Below are 17,089 nucleotides of genomic sequence, written 5' to 3'. Positions count from 1 at the left end.
GACATTCTGAATTGTATGCTTTAGATTTTGGACTTTATTGCAGGGAAAAAAAAAAACTGTTATTCTTTTTCTGTGATATACTTAAGTTACCTGGAATTCATTTGATCCTTTCAAGGTTTCTTTGTAGGCTTCATTAAATCAGATTTAGAACAAACAGCTTAATCTGGGGCTAATTTGGCCTTATTACTAAGGCAGTATTTGATGTTGTGTGACTTAGGAAGTCTCTCCACTATGGTTCATTGAAATACAAAATATTCCCAGCCCTACTCTTTTGCTGTGGCTTTCCCTGCCTTGCTGCCATCTTGAGGTAATTTTCTCACATATACCACAGGTCTCCAGAGCCCTTTTTCTGTGTAGCTACCTTCCTCACAGTGTTTTGCTCCCCAGAATCTAGCCATTTTGGTTTTTCCCATACTGAATTCTGTAACTTGGTGAGATTGCAGAGAGTGGACTCCCTGGGTTTCCTCTTTCTATGCTGCACACTGGAAACTCTCCAGGAAGAAAGCTGCAGCCATTAGAAGGCTTACCTTGCTTGCTTTACTTTTCTCAAGCATCACTACACTATGCTGCTTGTTGCCCAGTGATTGAACACCACCATTTCATTTATTTTATTTAGTTTTCTAGCTTTTTTAAAGACAGAGAAAACTGGCCCTTTTAATCCATTATGGCAAGGAACAGAAATACTCATTCCAATTTTAATATTTATTGACCAACTATAGTGGGGATTAAATTAGCATGTCATTTATTTGTGTTATTTTTTTTCTTTCAGGTTGCTCAAATATCCACCCAGGCTTGTGTTTTAATAAAAGAGAGACAGAAATTGTTGATTAGGATAACTAGTGTTTTACTATTCATTTCCTCTTTATTTTCTCATTGTTTCTCTTGGAGTCATGAAGGACATGTGTATATAGCATGCAATTTATCAAAAGTAAAAATGCATGCTCTGCTGAAGTTCATATTGTTGAACTCCTTGCAGTGAGGTAGCAGGACTATGCTTAAGAATGGTCTTCCTGTGAATGAACTTATGTCTGTATAGGAATGTATCAAAGGCAATAACCTGTGTATGACAAAGCTTAAAATTGTTTTTGAAATACGAGTATATAGTTGGATGGGTTGCAAAGCATGGTTACCCCTGCAGTTAGTCGCTTTTGAGGAATAGTCATGCTTGATTTGTTACTGGATTTAACCATAAATATGATCATTTTTCCATTAGCATTGTGCAGCAAGAAGGCCCAGATGAAGTGCTTTCTAAAGAGGAGGTCATCTTGAAGCTGAAAGCAGAGGTGCAGCGTTTGCTGGATAGCAACTCTGTGAAGCGTCATCTGGTGTCTCAGTTACAAAGTGATCTCAAAAACTCTCATAAGAAAATCGAAGCTCTCCAAGTGGAGAAGGATGAAAAAAGCATTGAGGTAGAATTTGTAAAGCTGTAAAGCTGTTTTTCAAGACTGAGTAAAGAAAACTCTTATAGTTTTCACATTTAAATTAAGCTTTTGTCTTTCAGGCATTCATTTGACTTTTTTATAAGTAAAGTTAATTAACTAATTTTTGACTGTGCTGGATCTGCTCTGCTACACACGGGCCTTCTCTGGTTGCAGAAAATAGGGAATGCCCTTTAGTTACAGTGCCTGGGCTTCTCATTGTGGTGATTGCTCTTGTTTCAGAGTGCAGGCTCAGTAGTTGTGGTTCCAAGGCTTAGTTGCCCCTCGGCATGTGGAATCTTCCCAGAGTAGGGATCAAACCCACGTCCCCTGCATTGGAAGGCAGATTCCCAACACCTGGACCACCAGGGAGGTCCATAAATGAAGTTTGAAGAAGGAAATGCCACTTAAAGAAATCTACTTTCTGGTTACTCTTGGCACTTAATAAATGAGATGCCAATTAGGTAAAATTCCATAACCACAAATCCAATGAAGTGTTCTTTATAACAAGGTATCTGCATTTCCTCAAGATTGGCTTGTTCCAGTAGTGCTTTAACATCTAGTTAGACTTGCCACAAAATGCCCTAGCAATTTGTCTGATATTTCCCTGGCCCATGTTCTAAAAAGAATAGTCATTCTACAATGAAATAAAAAAATTAATTGTATAGTGGTATTAAGAGTTGGGAAAGGCATGTTAAATATGTCAGAGTCCTTGAAACCCACCTTTATATCTTTATAAAGTAAGTTAGGGTGCTTACTTTATAGATAAGGTAAATGAAACTGGAGGAATTTGTGACCCTTCTGGGCTTAGAGTGAGTCTTTGGGTAAATTGAGACTAAAACATTGGACTAATGAATAGATGTAGGTTATTTCTCCAAGATCATGCTATCAGAGGTCTTTAGGGATGTCCTCTTTCAACAGCTGCCTTTTTCACCCTTCTCTGTCTCTAAATCCCAGCTCACCTCTATTCCCATTGGAAGGAAAGATCTAGAAGCTAAGAGGAGAGGAAAGGTTATATATGAGTGTAGGTAGGTGGGACTTGCCTGGTGGTCCAGTGTTGAAGACTCTGTGCTTCTGCAGAGGGCACGGGTTCAGTCCCTGGCCAGAGAATTTAAGATCTTCCATGGTGTGTGGTGCTGCCAAAAAAAAAAAGAAAAAGATGTAGGTAGTGTATTCCTTTTCCTCATGGATGAGCATAATATTTTTCTTCCTACTTTGGTACTGTTTTATCTCTTGATCCTTTAAGCTAGGAGTTGTATTCATTAAAACAGACCTATTAAAGCAAAGTGTGCAAGATGTTCTCTGGCGCTTATTATTGTGGAATTTTAATCGTGCCTAGTTTGCTTTCCAGAAATAATAGTGTGCTCTCACTGTGAAAGCCCTGCCCAGTTTGGTTCTTTCTTCTGAGTAACTATATTTGATGAGCACATTGATTTCAATGTTAATGAGCAAATGAGAAATGGGAGACTGTGCTTCCCGACAGCACATTTAACATCTTTAAACCAAGCTGTTTTAACTATTTCCATATGTTTTTTATAAAGAATGGAAATGAAAATTTGTGTTAGGTTAGAGTTGATTAATTTAATAAGCATTTTGGTGTGAGTGTGTTAAGGGTAGGAGCCTGATTTGGGGTCTGAACTTTAGCTCTGGTGTCTTGTTGCTTTCTCTTTTCCATATTGAAATCCCTAGTTAGCATTTGCTGTACAAATACACTTTCATATGTGTGGAAATGGCTGGTGGCCATTCCTTGTGTTGTTTTTAACCTTTCTGTTTGCCTCCACACTCTACAGTCTGTTTTATCAATAGATTAGAGGGAGCCATCTCATCTTTGAATACCCCTTTTTTTTTCTTTTTTTGCCAGGTAGCCTTCTGCCATTGGAGAAGGCGATGGCACCCCACCCCAGTACTCTTGCCTGGAAAATCCCATAGACAGAGGAGCCTGGTAGGCTGCAGTCCATGGGGTCGCGAAGAGTCAGACATGACTGAGCGACTTCACTTTCACTTTTCACTTTTCACTTTCATGCATTGGAGAAGGAAATGGCAACCCACTCCAGTGTTCTTGCCTGGATTATCCCAGGGACGGGGGCCCCTGGTGGGCTGCCGTCTACGGGGTCGCACAGAGTCAGACACGACTGAAGCGACTTAGCAGCAGCAGCAGCAGCAGCAGCAGCCTTCTGCCATAGTGATTTCTCAGCAGTCTACATTTGGTTTTTCTTAAAGTGAGACTGAATCCAGTCCTTGATGCTTATGGCTGTTCTGCTTCAACTTAACTATATAGGAATCTCTTGAGAGTATTGTCTTGATAATTCTGTGAGTGTTTGCTCAGTAAATATTTATTGAATTATTACATATGTTGACCCATTTCCTAGATGGGGAAGAGGGAGAGGAGGTAGTAATTTAATGGACAGGTGGGTTTTTAAAATAAGCACTCAAGTTCTCAGTTGTCTCATTAGCAGATGAATGCCTTCAAACTTGGCCTTTGCCTCCTGTTTCTCTCATCTTTTTCTAATGGAGCTCCCTACTTAGTCTGTAAAGTCAGAAAGCAGGGTTGGGGAGGTATGTGGATGAAAAGAAAATCATTCAGTTTAGGGGTTTTTTTTTAAGCTACTTTATGCAAGGTCTAATGGGATTCAGCAATGAAAGAAACAATGGCCATTCTGTGAAGGAACTTCAATTCTAGAATATTGCTATCCAGTGGAAATATAATAATGCCATATATATAACTTAAAATCTCTAGTAGTCCCATTACAGTAAAATAGGTGAAATTGATTTTAATAATTTATTTAATCTAGTATATATAAAATATCTTCTCAATATGTGATCAATATAAAATTATTAATAAGACAGTTTATTTTGTGTGTGTGCTCTGCCCTTGAAATCTGGCATGTATTTTCTCCTTACCGCATGTTTCTATTTGGACAAGTCACATTTCAAGTGCTCAACAACCATACATGGTTACTGGCTCCCATAGTCAATACTACAGATCTATAAGAAGATGGACATGTATAACTTTGTGTAATAAGGATGATACTAATTACAAAGTGCTATGAGAAGGAATAACTAACTGATCTTGCGGGTGGTGTGGGGTACTAAGGTAGCCGTAGTGAAGTCTGTGGAGGGAACTTTTGATCTCTGTCTTCAAGGATAAACCCAGGGGAGAAGGTGGAAAGGCACATTTCAGCCTTGAACGGACGTACATAAAAGGATATAGCAAATAAGCTAGACGTTTATATTATATAAACTTAGTCTCTCTGAAATCTTTAATGAAGCAAATTCATTAAATGTCTCGATTTTTTTTTTTTTTTAATTGTGGCTGCACTGGGTCTTTGTGGTTTGCTGGCTTTCTCTGGTTGCTGCGCACGGAGCAGCAACTTTCTCTGGTTGCTCTTGAGTGCATGGGCTCAGTAGATGCAGCAGGTGGGCTTCGTTGCCCTGTAGCATGTGAGATCTTAGTTCCCTAACCAGGGATTACACCCAAGTCCCCTGCACTGAAAGGCAAACCCTGGACCACTAGGGCAGTCCCTCTATTGATTTTTTAGAAAGAATGATCATAGCTACCGTCAAATCCGGAGCTTAATGAAATGATGTTGAACTTTTGTGCTTGCTAAGAGAAAGAACACAATAATTTAAACTTCTCTGGATGTCTTTTTAAAGAGAACTAGGCCATCAGAATCCTCCCCTAAAGCCTTTTTGTATTAAGAAGGGCAACAAAAATATTTCCTATATAATCTTTTTGACAGATTCTTCCATAGATGTTTTAAAGGTATTGATATATTTATTTCTTTATAAATGCCTTTAGTATGTTTTATATCCATTTCTATTCATCTTATATAGAACAGTTTAAAGTTACTAGAGTTTTTTTCCTTTTATGTCATATGACTATTCATAGCAGTGCTGCTTTATGACATTTCCAGGATAATATGCGATCAAACTAAGGAGTCTGGCCATACATAGCACTATGCAGTGATTAGGGGTGGGTCAAATGCTATGCTGTTCATTCCAGTTGAACAACTGGGCCATTAAGGTAGAATGTGGCAAAGGCCTTAGAAAAACCAGACTGGCTTACTAGCAGGCAGGGACCACATCGACACTGAATTTTTTGTAAGCTTAAGAAATAAAACACAGAGCCCTTTCTGTGTGTGATACTTAATAGGAGATCGTTACCTTACCACAAGCTGTGGTTAAAGCCATGCTCTGATTCCAGGGGACTTGATAGGCAATGTTCAGTAGCCAACTCAGAAGGGTCCTGGCTAGAATTTTTTGAGACATAGGAAGATAGTATAGGAGTTGGTATATTATAATTCTTGTGTTTTTGAAGATAATGCCTTCTGTATTCCAGCTTTAGAGAGAGAAATTTTGTTGCAACATTCAAATGGTCCTTCTCTTTTGAAAGACATTCTTAAGAGTTTTGTGCCAACAATTACTGCAAATCCCAAGTCGCAGTGTGCCTGCAGTGTGAAAATATGACAAAATTGAGTGCAGTAACTAGCCATGAAGATTGTTTTTTCAGGGTAGCAGTATGGTGTTACTTTTGTTCGGAGTAATAGAAACTCACTAATAGGGAAGGAAGCACAAATGAATGTCATAAACCTTAAAAAGTAGAGGCCATGTTTAAAAAAAAAGAGCCATTCTAATAAGTCAACAAAATCCTTTAAAGTCTCATTAATACCCCCAAGTCTGGGAAGCTAACAGAGTAGATAGTCTTATCTCCTCTCTCTTCTGACTGGGACAGGAGCAGTGGCTTCTGGGACATGCTGGCAGGTGAACCAGCAAAGCCAGCAACTAGAGCAGCCTCCCTCTGAAGGAAATGAAGACTAAATGGGAAACAGGAGCCAAAGCCTTGGGGTTCTGTCACCCCATGTAGAATCAGATACACATACCTCTTTTTCCCCCAGTTAGTAGAATGAACTTTGGTACAGATATTTTTTAAACACTGAAGGAAAGACCTCAGAGTTCAGGTAAAGAATAAAACCAACAGGTCAATTAGAGTAGATATTAAAAAAAAAAAACAACTCTGACCTCTTCAATGAACAAATAACTTATAAAAATGGAGAAAATACTCGGGTAGTAAGGGGAAAACGCTAACCTATATATATCTGGGAAGATGAAGAACAGGTGAACAATGAAGGCATGTAAGAGGTTGCTCTCTGATGGTGACACAAGAAATGCAAATGAAAAAAATTTTGGAGATCCTTTCCCTCATCAAACACAATAACCATTCAGTCACTACTGGCGGCAGAGAGAGCTGGACAGACTCTTGTACTACCTGACGGTATACATGTGTATCAACTTTCTGGAAACAATTTACCAAATTCTATCATGAATTCCTATTGAATAAAACATATGAATTAATATTGATTAGATATGCTAAGCCTAATGGGTGAAAGTGTGATGAAAAATAGAATGTTTGCATAGTCTCAAGTGTCTCTGAATAATACTCATACTATTAATTGCAAAATAGTAACTTTATAGTGGAGGTGTCTGCAGACACGGTCTTTGACCTTCATCAGTTAGTTGATCAATACCAGTGATGAGGCATATTGATATCATATGTCTCCTCAGAAGTGTTCACATCACTTCTTTGGTATTCATGCAAAAATGCATAACCTAAATTTAATAATGAAGTAATATCAGAAAAGCTCAAATTAAGGGACAACCTAGAAAATAAAGGGTTAGTACAAGTACTCTTCAAAAATGTCATGGATTTGAAAGACAAAGACTGAGAACAACTGTCCCAGATTGGAGGAGACTAATAAGATGTGACAACTAAATGCAATGTAGAGTTGTAGATTGCATCCTGAACCAGAAAAAGAATATTTAGAGGAAAATTGGAAAATTTTGTATAAGGTGTGTAGATTGGTTAATAGTTTTGCATCCTAGTTAATTTAGTGGTATTGATAATTGTACTCTGATTATTTGTACTGTTTTTGTACTTTCTTTGTAAGAATGACATTGTTTCAAAACTAGTGCTTAAAAATTTTTAAAAACCTGAAAACTTTTGATTTCTCTTTAACATTTAGACTAAAACAGATACCTCAGAAAAACCAACTAATCAGATATGGCCTGACTCTTCTGACATGATTGTCAAAGATGATATACTGCGGCTTAAAAATGAAATTCAAGTTTTACAGCAACAAAATCAGGTGATTAAAAACCTTTCCTCTATTTTATGAGAAATCTCATGACCTCATTCAAAAATAGAGAGGTACTATGACACACTTCATGGGAAATAAATGGGGAAACAGTGTAAACGGTGTCAGACTTTATTTTTTGGGGCTCCAAAATCACTGCAGATGGTGACTGCAGCCATGAAATTAAAGGACACTTACTCCTTGGAAGGAAAGTTATGACCAACCTAGATAGCATATTCAAAAGCAGAGACATTACTTTGCTGACTAAGGTCCGTCTAGTCAAGGCTATTGTTTTTCCTGTGGTCATGTATGGATGTGAGAGTTGGACTGTGGAGAAGGCTGAGCGCTGAAGAATGGATGCTATTGAACTTTGTTGTTGGAGAAGACTCTTGAGAGTCCCTTGGACTGCAAGGAGATCCAACAAGTCCATTCTGAAGGAAATCAGCCCTGGGATTTCTTTGGGAGGAATGATGCTAAAGCTGAAACTCCAGTACTTTGGCCACCTGATGCGAAGAGTTGACTCATTGGAAAAGACTCTGATGCTGGGAGGAATTGAGGGCAGGAGGAGAAGGGGACAACAGCGGATGAGATGACTGGATGGCATCACAGACTCGATGGACGTGAGTCTGAGTGAACTCTGGGAGTTGGTGATGGACAGGGAGGCCTGGCATGCTGCGATTCATGGGGTCACAAAGAGTCAGACACGACTGAGCGACTGAACTGAACTGACTGACACAAAGGTATTAGTGGACAAATACATTAGCAGGTAATTAGGGTTCCAGTTATTTCCTTTTACTATTGGTCATGTGGTAGTATTTTCATTGGAAGGTAAGTTAGTATAATTCCAGCTTTCTGTCTGCATAATTGCACAGCTATTGGAAGTATTCTTTCCTCCTTAGGCAGCTCTTGACCAAAAAGTGAAACCTTGCTTGTTTATATGGTTGGGAAGGTTATTGTATTCTAAGACTTGTTAGAAAACATCAGTTAGCCAATTCTTCACTGACTGAATGCTTTTATGCAAGTTTTTAATGTTTACTCCAATCAGAAAGCTATTTGATAAGCCTATACTCTTACAAGGCCTGAAGAGACTTTTATAGAATTATGAAAATGATATTATGTCAAATAATGTTATAATGAAAGAGAAAAGGCACAGAGGATATCAGAAAATAAGATTAGACTAGGCAATAAAGGTCTTTATTTCCTCTAAATACTTTATTCTTTTGTATCCAGGGACTTAAAGAAAGTGAAGAAAAACTGAGAAATACAAATCAAGACTTATGCAATCAAATGAGACAAATGGTACAAGATTTTGACCGTGATAAACAAGAAGCTGTTGATAGGTGAGGTACAGACAAAGGCCTCCCTTCTCCCATTTCCTATTCTCTCTCCCTTACACACCCCCCTACAAAAGATTCAAGTAAAATGATGCGGGTGGACCCTCCCCATTGAGATCATAAATTGGAGAAGATGAGTCCCTGGCTTCTCAAATTAGAATTTGGAACATACTTTCCATAGAAATAATGTTATGTAGTGGGTTGAGTTCTATGGAACCATCCAAACTATGTAGTTCATTGAAACAGTAGAACTTAATGGCTTAACTGGTTTTTTTTTATAAGAAAGAAATTTGTGGGAGGAAATAATGTCTTCTAAATACAAAGTCATAAACTTGGAAACAGACTTTTGGAACATAACTTATGTGTGAGTTGGGTGATTTAGTATTTGCGTTTATAGATAACTTAGAATTTTAGAACCACACCCTCTGTTATTTCAATTATTTTTTTATAAACAAGTTCTAAACACAGACTGTTATACTCTGTGTGAAGGACTAGGGCATTCACACATCTAGGTTTCTAATTTTTCTCTAGAAACATTTGCAGAAAGAAAATGTTGAAGGTTCTCAAAAGATCATCTATTGAAAGTTAGCTATTACTACTTTTGGTTGGGGAAGACCAATCTGATCTTAATTGCTCTATGCATTCATAGGGAAGGAGTGGGAAGGGAGGGAGGGAAACCAGTTCATCTCACTGTTTCTGGTAATGCTGGGCACTGCCTTAGATTCCGCTGTCTGTTGTCTGTCTCTAGGTGTGAGAGGACTTACCAGCAGCACCATGAGGCCATGAAAACCCAAATACGGGAAAGCCTGTTAGCAAAGCACGCTTTGGAGAAACAGCAACTCTTTGAGGTTTACGAGGCGACTCGCTTACAACTTAGGTGAGAATGCAAGTCTTGCTGCCCTTGAAAGTGTGGAGACAGCTTTCTCTTATCCCATCATTTAGAGGAAAATTGTTTGTTCTGCAGCCTTACATTTAGTTGCTGGTTTTGTGTATCCAAGGTCTGACTTAGATAAGGTGAATAAGGAGATGGCGGCTGTGCAGGAATGTTACCTGGAAGTGTGCCGAGAGAAGGATAACCTAGAAGCGACTCTCAGGAAGAGCGTGGAAAAAGAGCAACAGGCACAGGAGAAGAAGGTACAGAACAAGCTCTTGTTGTGCTCACTTCATTGCTCTTTGAAACCAGTACACTCATTCCCTTGTGGAACAGGGAAGACTTCTGTAGAAGGCTCTTTACGTTTGACTGATTGACGCGAATTCAGCTCACAAAGTTCAGTAAACATTGAAATGATTATTAAAGCCCTGGTAGAAAATAGCAGATCCATAGGAGAAAGTGATTCTTCCTTGTAGATTTCTAAGAGACCAAAGAGAGTTCTGTAAAATAAGGGAGGTGGATCCGAGTCACTTTGAGTCTGAAGCTCAGATCCTCATTATGTGTGTGTATTTGCTGCTCAGGTGGTTACTCCCAGCCCTGTGAGCACTGCATGAAGTATCACCCTCAGACACCTTTTCCTCTGACCCGTTTCTCTCAGGATGTAAGCATCCATTTATTCTGGGGAAATGGGCAGGAATTTGAACTGGGGTGTTGTGATATAGGAGGTGATGATGTGGGGCTGTGAAGAGGAAGGTCAGTTTAAGTGTGCCCTCTGTCTAGGGAGATCTTGTTGTTCAGGGAAGCTGGAGGGGCTGCAGTGTCCTCTGTACTCCTGCCTGAATCTTCCAAGGTGCCCTTGGCGAGTGTCCAGGAGTCAAATCACTCAAAAGCAGTCACCCCTCCTGTCTTCTTCCCTGTCCTGACCCGATCCTGATCCAGACACCCATCCGCCTCTCCTTTCTCTTGAGACCAGGCTGCAGACCACAATCTGAAAGCTGCCTGCATCAAAATTAGAAAATATTTTTAAAGGCTTGAGGAAATGTTTTTAACAGAGATTTCTGAATAAGTTACAGTAAAGCTTGGTGATTGCTACCACCAGTCTTGAAAAGAACGTAAGGAGCAGGTGAGGCACTCTAGTTCATTTAATATTTTGATTATTTTTGAACAGGTTAATATGGTAGAAAAACATGCCATGTATACATACCATCTAGTGAAAAAAGAACTAAAGGGAGATGTTTTAGTTTGTGCTGGTGAAATAAAAGCTAGAAAGTGTCTTAAATTACCTAGAAATTAAAGACTTAGCTCAGTAATGTTTGAAAAAATTAAAATAGGGAGAAGATCTAGTGTGATTGTTTTCTTTCTTCCTTCCTTTAAATATATAAATTGGCAAGAACATAAGAGCATTTCTCTCAAAGAGGTCTTTCCTTTTGCAAGTATATTTCCTAGTAATTTTAAAAGAATCAATTTGGCTGTAAAATTTAACCCTGCATAATCGATCAGTTGCAATTAATAGCTGGTACTAACTGGTATTTTGGCTCATAAATTCTTGTGCGCTGGGGCAATAAGGAAAGTTAAAACTATTTAGGCCTTCCAAAAAAACCTATAAGTTACTTTTTTTCTTTAAAAGTTTTAGATTGCCATACAATAAAATTGATTCTTTTTCATTTGATATCCAGTTTTATAGATTTTTAACCCATGTGTGTATTGAAACAAAACAGTCTCATCACCCTAAAAGACTCCTCTGCACTATTAGTTATACCCATCCCTCACTTAAAGGGCCAGTGTACTTAACAGCAGTAAAAGCTGAATTCCTTTCTTCTCTGGATATTCTTTAGTTTTTTTATTTAGATTTATATAAGTCCTTTATAAAGCTTAGTAGTCTTCATAAGCCAGTCAGAATAGAACTCCTTTACATTTATGAGACTTTAATTTTTTCATATCCTCCAGAACTAGACAAAAGATATGTATTTACACACCAGTGTACTTTCCTAGGAATTGTTTCACATTCACACAATGGGAGAAACTTACTAACTTGAACAAGCTAGGGAATTGTTAGGGTAGTCCTTCTCCACAGGACATCAGTCATTTTCCGTGCAGTTGGTCTTCAGGTCAAGAGCTTTGCTTGGATACAAAATGTCTATGACAGGCAATGCTTTGAGTCCCCAGTTGTATTTCCCTTTTTCATATGTCATCTTTCTGCAACACTCGTTGAATCAGGCTGCAGGTTAAGTACAAGTTCAATTCCAGCCTTTAAAGCTTCTATTAACAGATGTTAACCTGGCTTGTTCATATACACAGGAACCTTCAAACTGGGTAGTAATCAATAAAGGCTATGAATCTGTGAGCTTCCCTGGTGGCTCAGACAGTAAAGAATCTACCTGCGATGTGGGAGACCTGGGTTTGATCCCTGGGTTCAGAAGATCCTTTGGAGAAGGAAATGGCAGCTCACTCCAGTATTCTTGCCTGGAGAATTCCACAGACAGAGGAACCTGGTGGGCTATAGTTCCTGGGGTCGCAAAGATTTGCACACGACTTGGTTTTTCTAGTGGTCATGTATGGATGTGAGAGTTGGACTGTGAAGAAGGCTGAGCACCGAAGAATTGATGCTTTTGAACTGTGGTGTTGGAGAAGACTCTTGAGAGTCCCTTGGACTGCAAGGAGATCCAACCAGTCCATCCTAAAGGAGATCAGCCCTGGGATTTCTTTGGGAGGAATGATGCTCAAGCTGAAACTCCAGTACTTTGGCCACCTCATGCGAAGAGGTGACTCATTGGAAAAGACTCTGATGGCGGGAGGGATTGGGGGCAGGAGGAGAAGGGGACGACAGAGGATGAGATGGCTGGATGGCATCACAGACTCGATGGACGTGAGTCTGAGTGAACTCCGGGAGTTGGTGTTGGACAGGGAAGCCTGGCGTGCTGCGATTCACGGGGTCTTAAAGAGTCGGACATGACTGAGCGACTGAACTGAACTGAACTGAGTGACTAACACACAGATAAACATGAATCTGTAGACAAGGAAAAGATGATCAATGCTGCCAGGCATAATGCCATTCCTACACAGAAGCTCAGGCTTCCTTATACAGTTGGAATCCATGTTAAATCCGTCCTTAGAAGTTAGATTTTTTTGACTGTCAGAGACATGCAAAACAAGTTTCAACATTTTAAAACTATCCAAGTATTCCCTTGAATGATAAAACTTTTTAAATTAAATATTTCTGTAATATGTTCAAATGACAGATTCCTGTGACCAATAAATTTGCTTTTCTTGCGTAGAGTTGGAAGCAAGGTTTTCCTCACTGTGGTGGATTGCAGAAATGGCCACACTTTCCTCCTATCCCTGAATGTGGGTCTCTTTGCAGTGTGGCTTTGTAGCTGTTCTCAGTTATAGATAGTCTGTTTCTCTTCCCTTGAATCTGGCCTTGGTCAAATGACTAACTGGCTAATGAGATATTAGTAAAAATTATGTAAAAAGACATTTAAAAAGCATTTATGCTTTTATTTATGGTCCTTGGAAGCTTGATACTCTTAGGAACCCTTTATCCAAGCACCATGTGAAGGATCTGGAATACCCTGCTCGATGATGAGACATGTAACCAAGTCTCTGTGTCATCCTGGTGACACTGAACAAACCACTAGGCATGTGAGTGTTGTCATCTCAGACCACTGTAGCCCCAGTTGTCTTCAGAGATCAGCTGAGTAGGCTCAGGCCATCACCAACACCCAGGTGATGCACAGAATCATGGGAAATAATAGACGTTTGTTGTTGTCTTTGTATCATCTGGTTTATTATATCAGGCCTTAGAAAGCGTCACTACGAACAAAGCTAGTGGAGGTGATGGAATTCCAGTTGAGCTATTTCAAATCCTGAAAGATGATGCTGTGAAAGTGCTGCACTCAGTATGCCAGCAAATTTAGAAAACTCAGCAGTGGCCATAGGACTGGAAAAGGTCAGTTTTCATTCCAATCCCAAAGAAAGGCAATGCCAAAGAATGCTCAAACTACCGCACAATTGCACTCATCTCACATGCTAGTAAAGTAATGCTCAAAATTCTCCAAGCCAGGCTTCAGCAATACGTGAACCGTGAACTCCCAGATGTTCAAGCTGGTTTTAGAAATGGCAGAGGAACCAGAGATCAAATTGCCCACATCTGCTGGATCATAGAAAAAGCAAGAGAGTTCCAGAAAAACATCTGTTTCTGCTTTATTTATTAAGCCTTTGACTGTGTGGATCACAATAAACTGTGGAAAATTCCGAGAGAGATGGGAATACCAGACCACCTGACCTGCCTCTTGAGAAACCTATATGCAAGTCAGGAAGCAACAGTTAGAACTGGACATGGAACAACAGACTGGTTCCAGATAGGATAAGGAGTACCTCAAGGCTGTATATTGTCACCCTGCTTATTTAACTTCTATGCAGAGTATATCATGAGAAACGCTGGGCTGGAAGAAACACAAGCTGGAATCAAGATTGCCGGGAGAAATATCAATAACCTCAGATATGAAGATGACACCACCTTTATGGCAGAAAGTGAAGAGGAACTAAAAAGCCTCTTGATGAAAGTGAAAGAGGAGAGTGAAAAAGTTGGCTTAAAGTTCAACATTCAGAAAACGAAGATCATGGCATCTGGTCCCATCACTTCATGGGAAATAGTTGGGGAAACAGTGTCAGACTTTATTTTTTGGGGCTCCAAAATCACTGCAGATGGTGACTGTAGCCATGAAATTAAAAGACGCTTACTCCTTGGAAGAAAAGTTATGACCAACCTAGATAACACTGAAAAGCAGATACATTACTTTGCCAACAAAGGTCCATCTAGTTAGGGTTATGGTTTTTCCAGTGGTCATGTATGGATGTGAGAGTTGGACTGTGAAGAAAGCTGAGCGCTGAAGAATTGATGCTTTTGAATTGTGGTGTTGGAGAAGACTTTTGAGAGTCCCTTGGACTGCAAGGAGATCCAACAAGTCCATTCTGAAGGAGATCAGCCCTGGGATTCCTTTGGAAGGAATGATGCTCAAGCTGAAACTCCAGTACTTTGGCCACCTCATGCGAAGAGGTGACTCATTGGAAAAGACTCTGATGGCAGGAGGGATTGGGGGCAGGAGGAGAAGGGGACGACAGAGGATGAGATAGCTGGATGGCATCACGGACTCGATGGACGTGAGTCTGAGTGAACTCCGGGAGTTGGCGATGGACAGGGAGGCCTGGTGTGCTGCGATTCATGGGGTCTCAAAGAGTCGGACGTGACTGAACTGAACTGAACTGACGCATATATTCACACATATAGACACACAGAAAATTAGTAGCAATTTTCTTCTTTGCGTCAAAAGGAAATGCAGATACGTATAGAAACAACTCCTAAAGGAAAAGCACACACAGATAAGACAATTTGGGGACTTCTTTTACAGTCAAAACAAAAATACCAGTGATATACGGTCTGTGATGTGACAACGGACGATTTTCCCGACCACGTGGATGAGACTGTCCTGTAGTCCTAGTGCAGCTGCAGTCCCCATGACGTGACTGAAGAAATAGGTCCCTCAGTCCCTAGGAGGTTCTCCGAAACCATACAACACTCAGCAAACAGATAACATCTTTTTGGCATGTACCAGTGGTGGAAAGGACTCAGATAGCAATTAAGACAGAAATAATCAAGGTCAGCTGTGAACCCGAAAAAAAGCCGGACAACCATATAGTCATGAGTCAGAAATAATGGCGAAGAATCAGAACAAAAGATCTGGCGCCAAGTAGCTCTAGGTATGTGAGGCGCACTTCTCGGTATTGTAGTCTGCAGTGTTCACCGTGTTTCTTCTCGTAGCATCTCGGTGGGACTTCCAGAAGAGCCATTTGGAAACACTTTCAAACAAACGCTCATAGATAATTTTGATCCCTGAGTAGAATTTTATTAGAGTTTTCAGATCAATTGTGTTTCTAGAATAGAACATATTATAGGAATAGTTCAAATTATTAAATTTTAACTGACACTTGACAGTTCTTATTTGATAATGCTTTAGCTAGTTTTGGTAAAGTTTTGAATTTGATAATGAAAAAAGTACTAACCTGAATTTGTTGAAGGATGCATAACTTTTAGAATAGAGCAGTAAGAGACTTCCCTAGAGTTTCAGTGATTAAGATTCCATGCTTCCCCTGTAGGGAGCACAGTTTTAATCCCTGATTTGAGGAATGAAGATCCCACATGCCTTGTGCCCTGGCCCGTCACCCCCCAAAAAGAATAGAGCAATAACTTTGGGCTTATCTCAGAATACAGATCTTTCCAGAAATGTGAGTTTTCCTGGGCTCTGATACCTCACGTGTCCCGTGATGGCTGGACTGTAAACATAAATGTCAGTTTCACTTTTAAAAAAGGATATTCGGTCTTCTGGGAGTATTTATTTATTAGGTGTATTTATTGTACTAGATACCTTTTCTTTTAATGTATCCAACTGTAAATTTCTTATCCAAATATGTGAGATATAGGCAAGTTTTTACAAGACAACTTATTCAACTGATTGAGTTAGCATATAGGAAGTTCACTTGTCTCTGTTGCTATTATTTATAACATGCATATAACTATTATCTTATAAATTTGACTTGAAGGATATTAGTGTCATATGAGATACTTATTTGAATTTTGTTTAAAGAGACAGCTATTGGAGGAAAGAGAAGAGTATGTAAGGAAACTACAGGTGGAACTTGAAGAAAAGTACCAAGATACCCTTGTGATGGAAAAGGACAAGTGGCTGAAAGAACATGAAAGTAATATTAAACAGCAGGTTGAAAATGAAGTGATATTAGCGAAAGAACACTGGGATAAGGAACAGAAAGAGGTGTGGGTTAAAATTTCTTTCTAGTCACTATGTTTAAAAAATGTATAGTACTAACTGTTGAGAGAGAGCTCTTCCTGAACTGACATTATTTTTAATAGCCAAGTACATATTCAGTATTCTTGCCTGGAGAATCCCATGAACAGAGGAGCCTGGCGGGCTGTAGTCCATGGGGTCGCAAAGAGTTGGACACGACTGAGCAACTAACACACACACACACACACACACACACACACACAGACATATATGATCATTCATTTTATGTCTTTTAATTGGGCTATTTGCAGTTTATACAAGTTTTATTTTTTAAAACTTCCCACCCCTTAGCTCTTTAGCCTAATTCAGGAAGTGTGTTTTGAGGGGTGCTTTTTTAATTTTTTAAATGAAATGACAAATTTCATATGGTGAAATGATTCTGATAACTCGAGACCAAGATAATTAACAAATACTTAATGTACACTGTGGATTAGAAGATAGAAGTAATGATTGGGTAGGCTTAGAAGTATAA

The 17,089-nt window shown here is 39.4% G+C and overlaps 1 protein-coding gene across 1 annotated transcript in view; it reads left to right on the top strand.

Annotated features, from left to right (window-relative positions):
* CEP152 (centrosomal protein 152) overlaps nucleotides 1-17,089 on the top strand; it is a 94,338-nt gene that overhangs the window by 44,919 nt on the left and 32,330 nt on the right. The window contains exons 13-17 of the mRNA XM_068966184.1: nucleotides 1,214-1,418; nucleotides 7,439-7,561; nucleotides 8,780-8,889; nucleotides 9,632-9,760; nucleotides 9,882-10,017. Of these exons, the coding sequence (XP_068822285.1) occupies nucleotides 1,214-1,418; nucleotides 7,439-7,561; nucleotides 8,780-8,889; nucleotides 9,632-9,760; nucleotides 9,882-10,017 (703 nt within the window). The remainder of the gene's footprint in view (nucleotides 1-1,213; nucleotides 1,419-7,438; nucleotides 7,562-8,779; nucleotides 8,890-9,631; nucleotides 9,761-9,881; nucleotides 10,018-17,089) is intronic.

This window comes from Capricornis sumatraensis, chromosome 2, assembly GCF_032405125.1.
Source record: "Capricornis sumatraensis isolate serow.1 chromosome 2, serow.2, whole genome shotgun sequence".
NCBI lineage: Eukaryota > Metazoa > Chordata > Mammalia > Artiodactyla > Bovidae > Capricornis > Capricornis sumatraensis.
The sequence above is the reverse complement of the archived record's forward strand: the minus strand, read 5'-3'. Positions and strand labels throughout refer to the sequence as shown.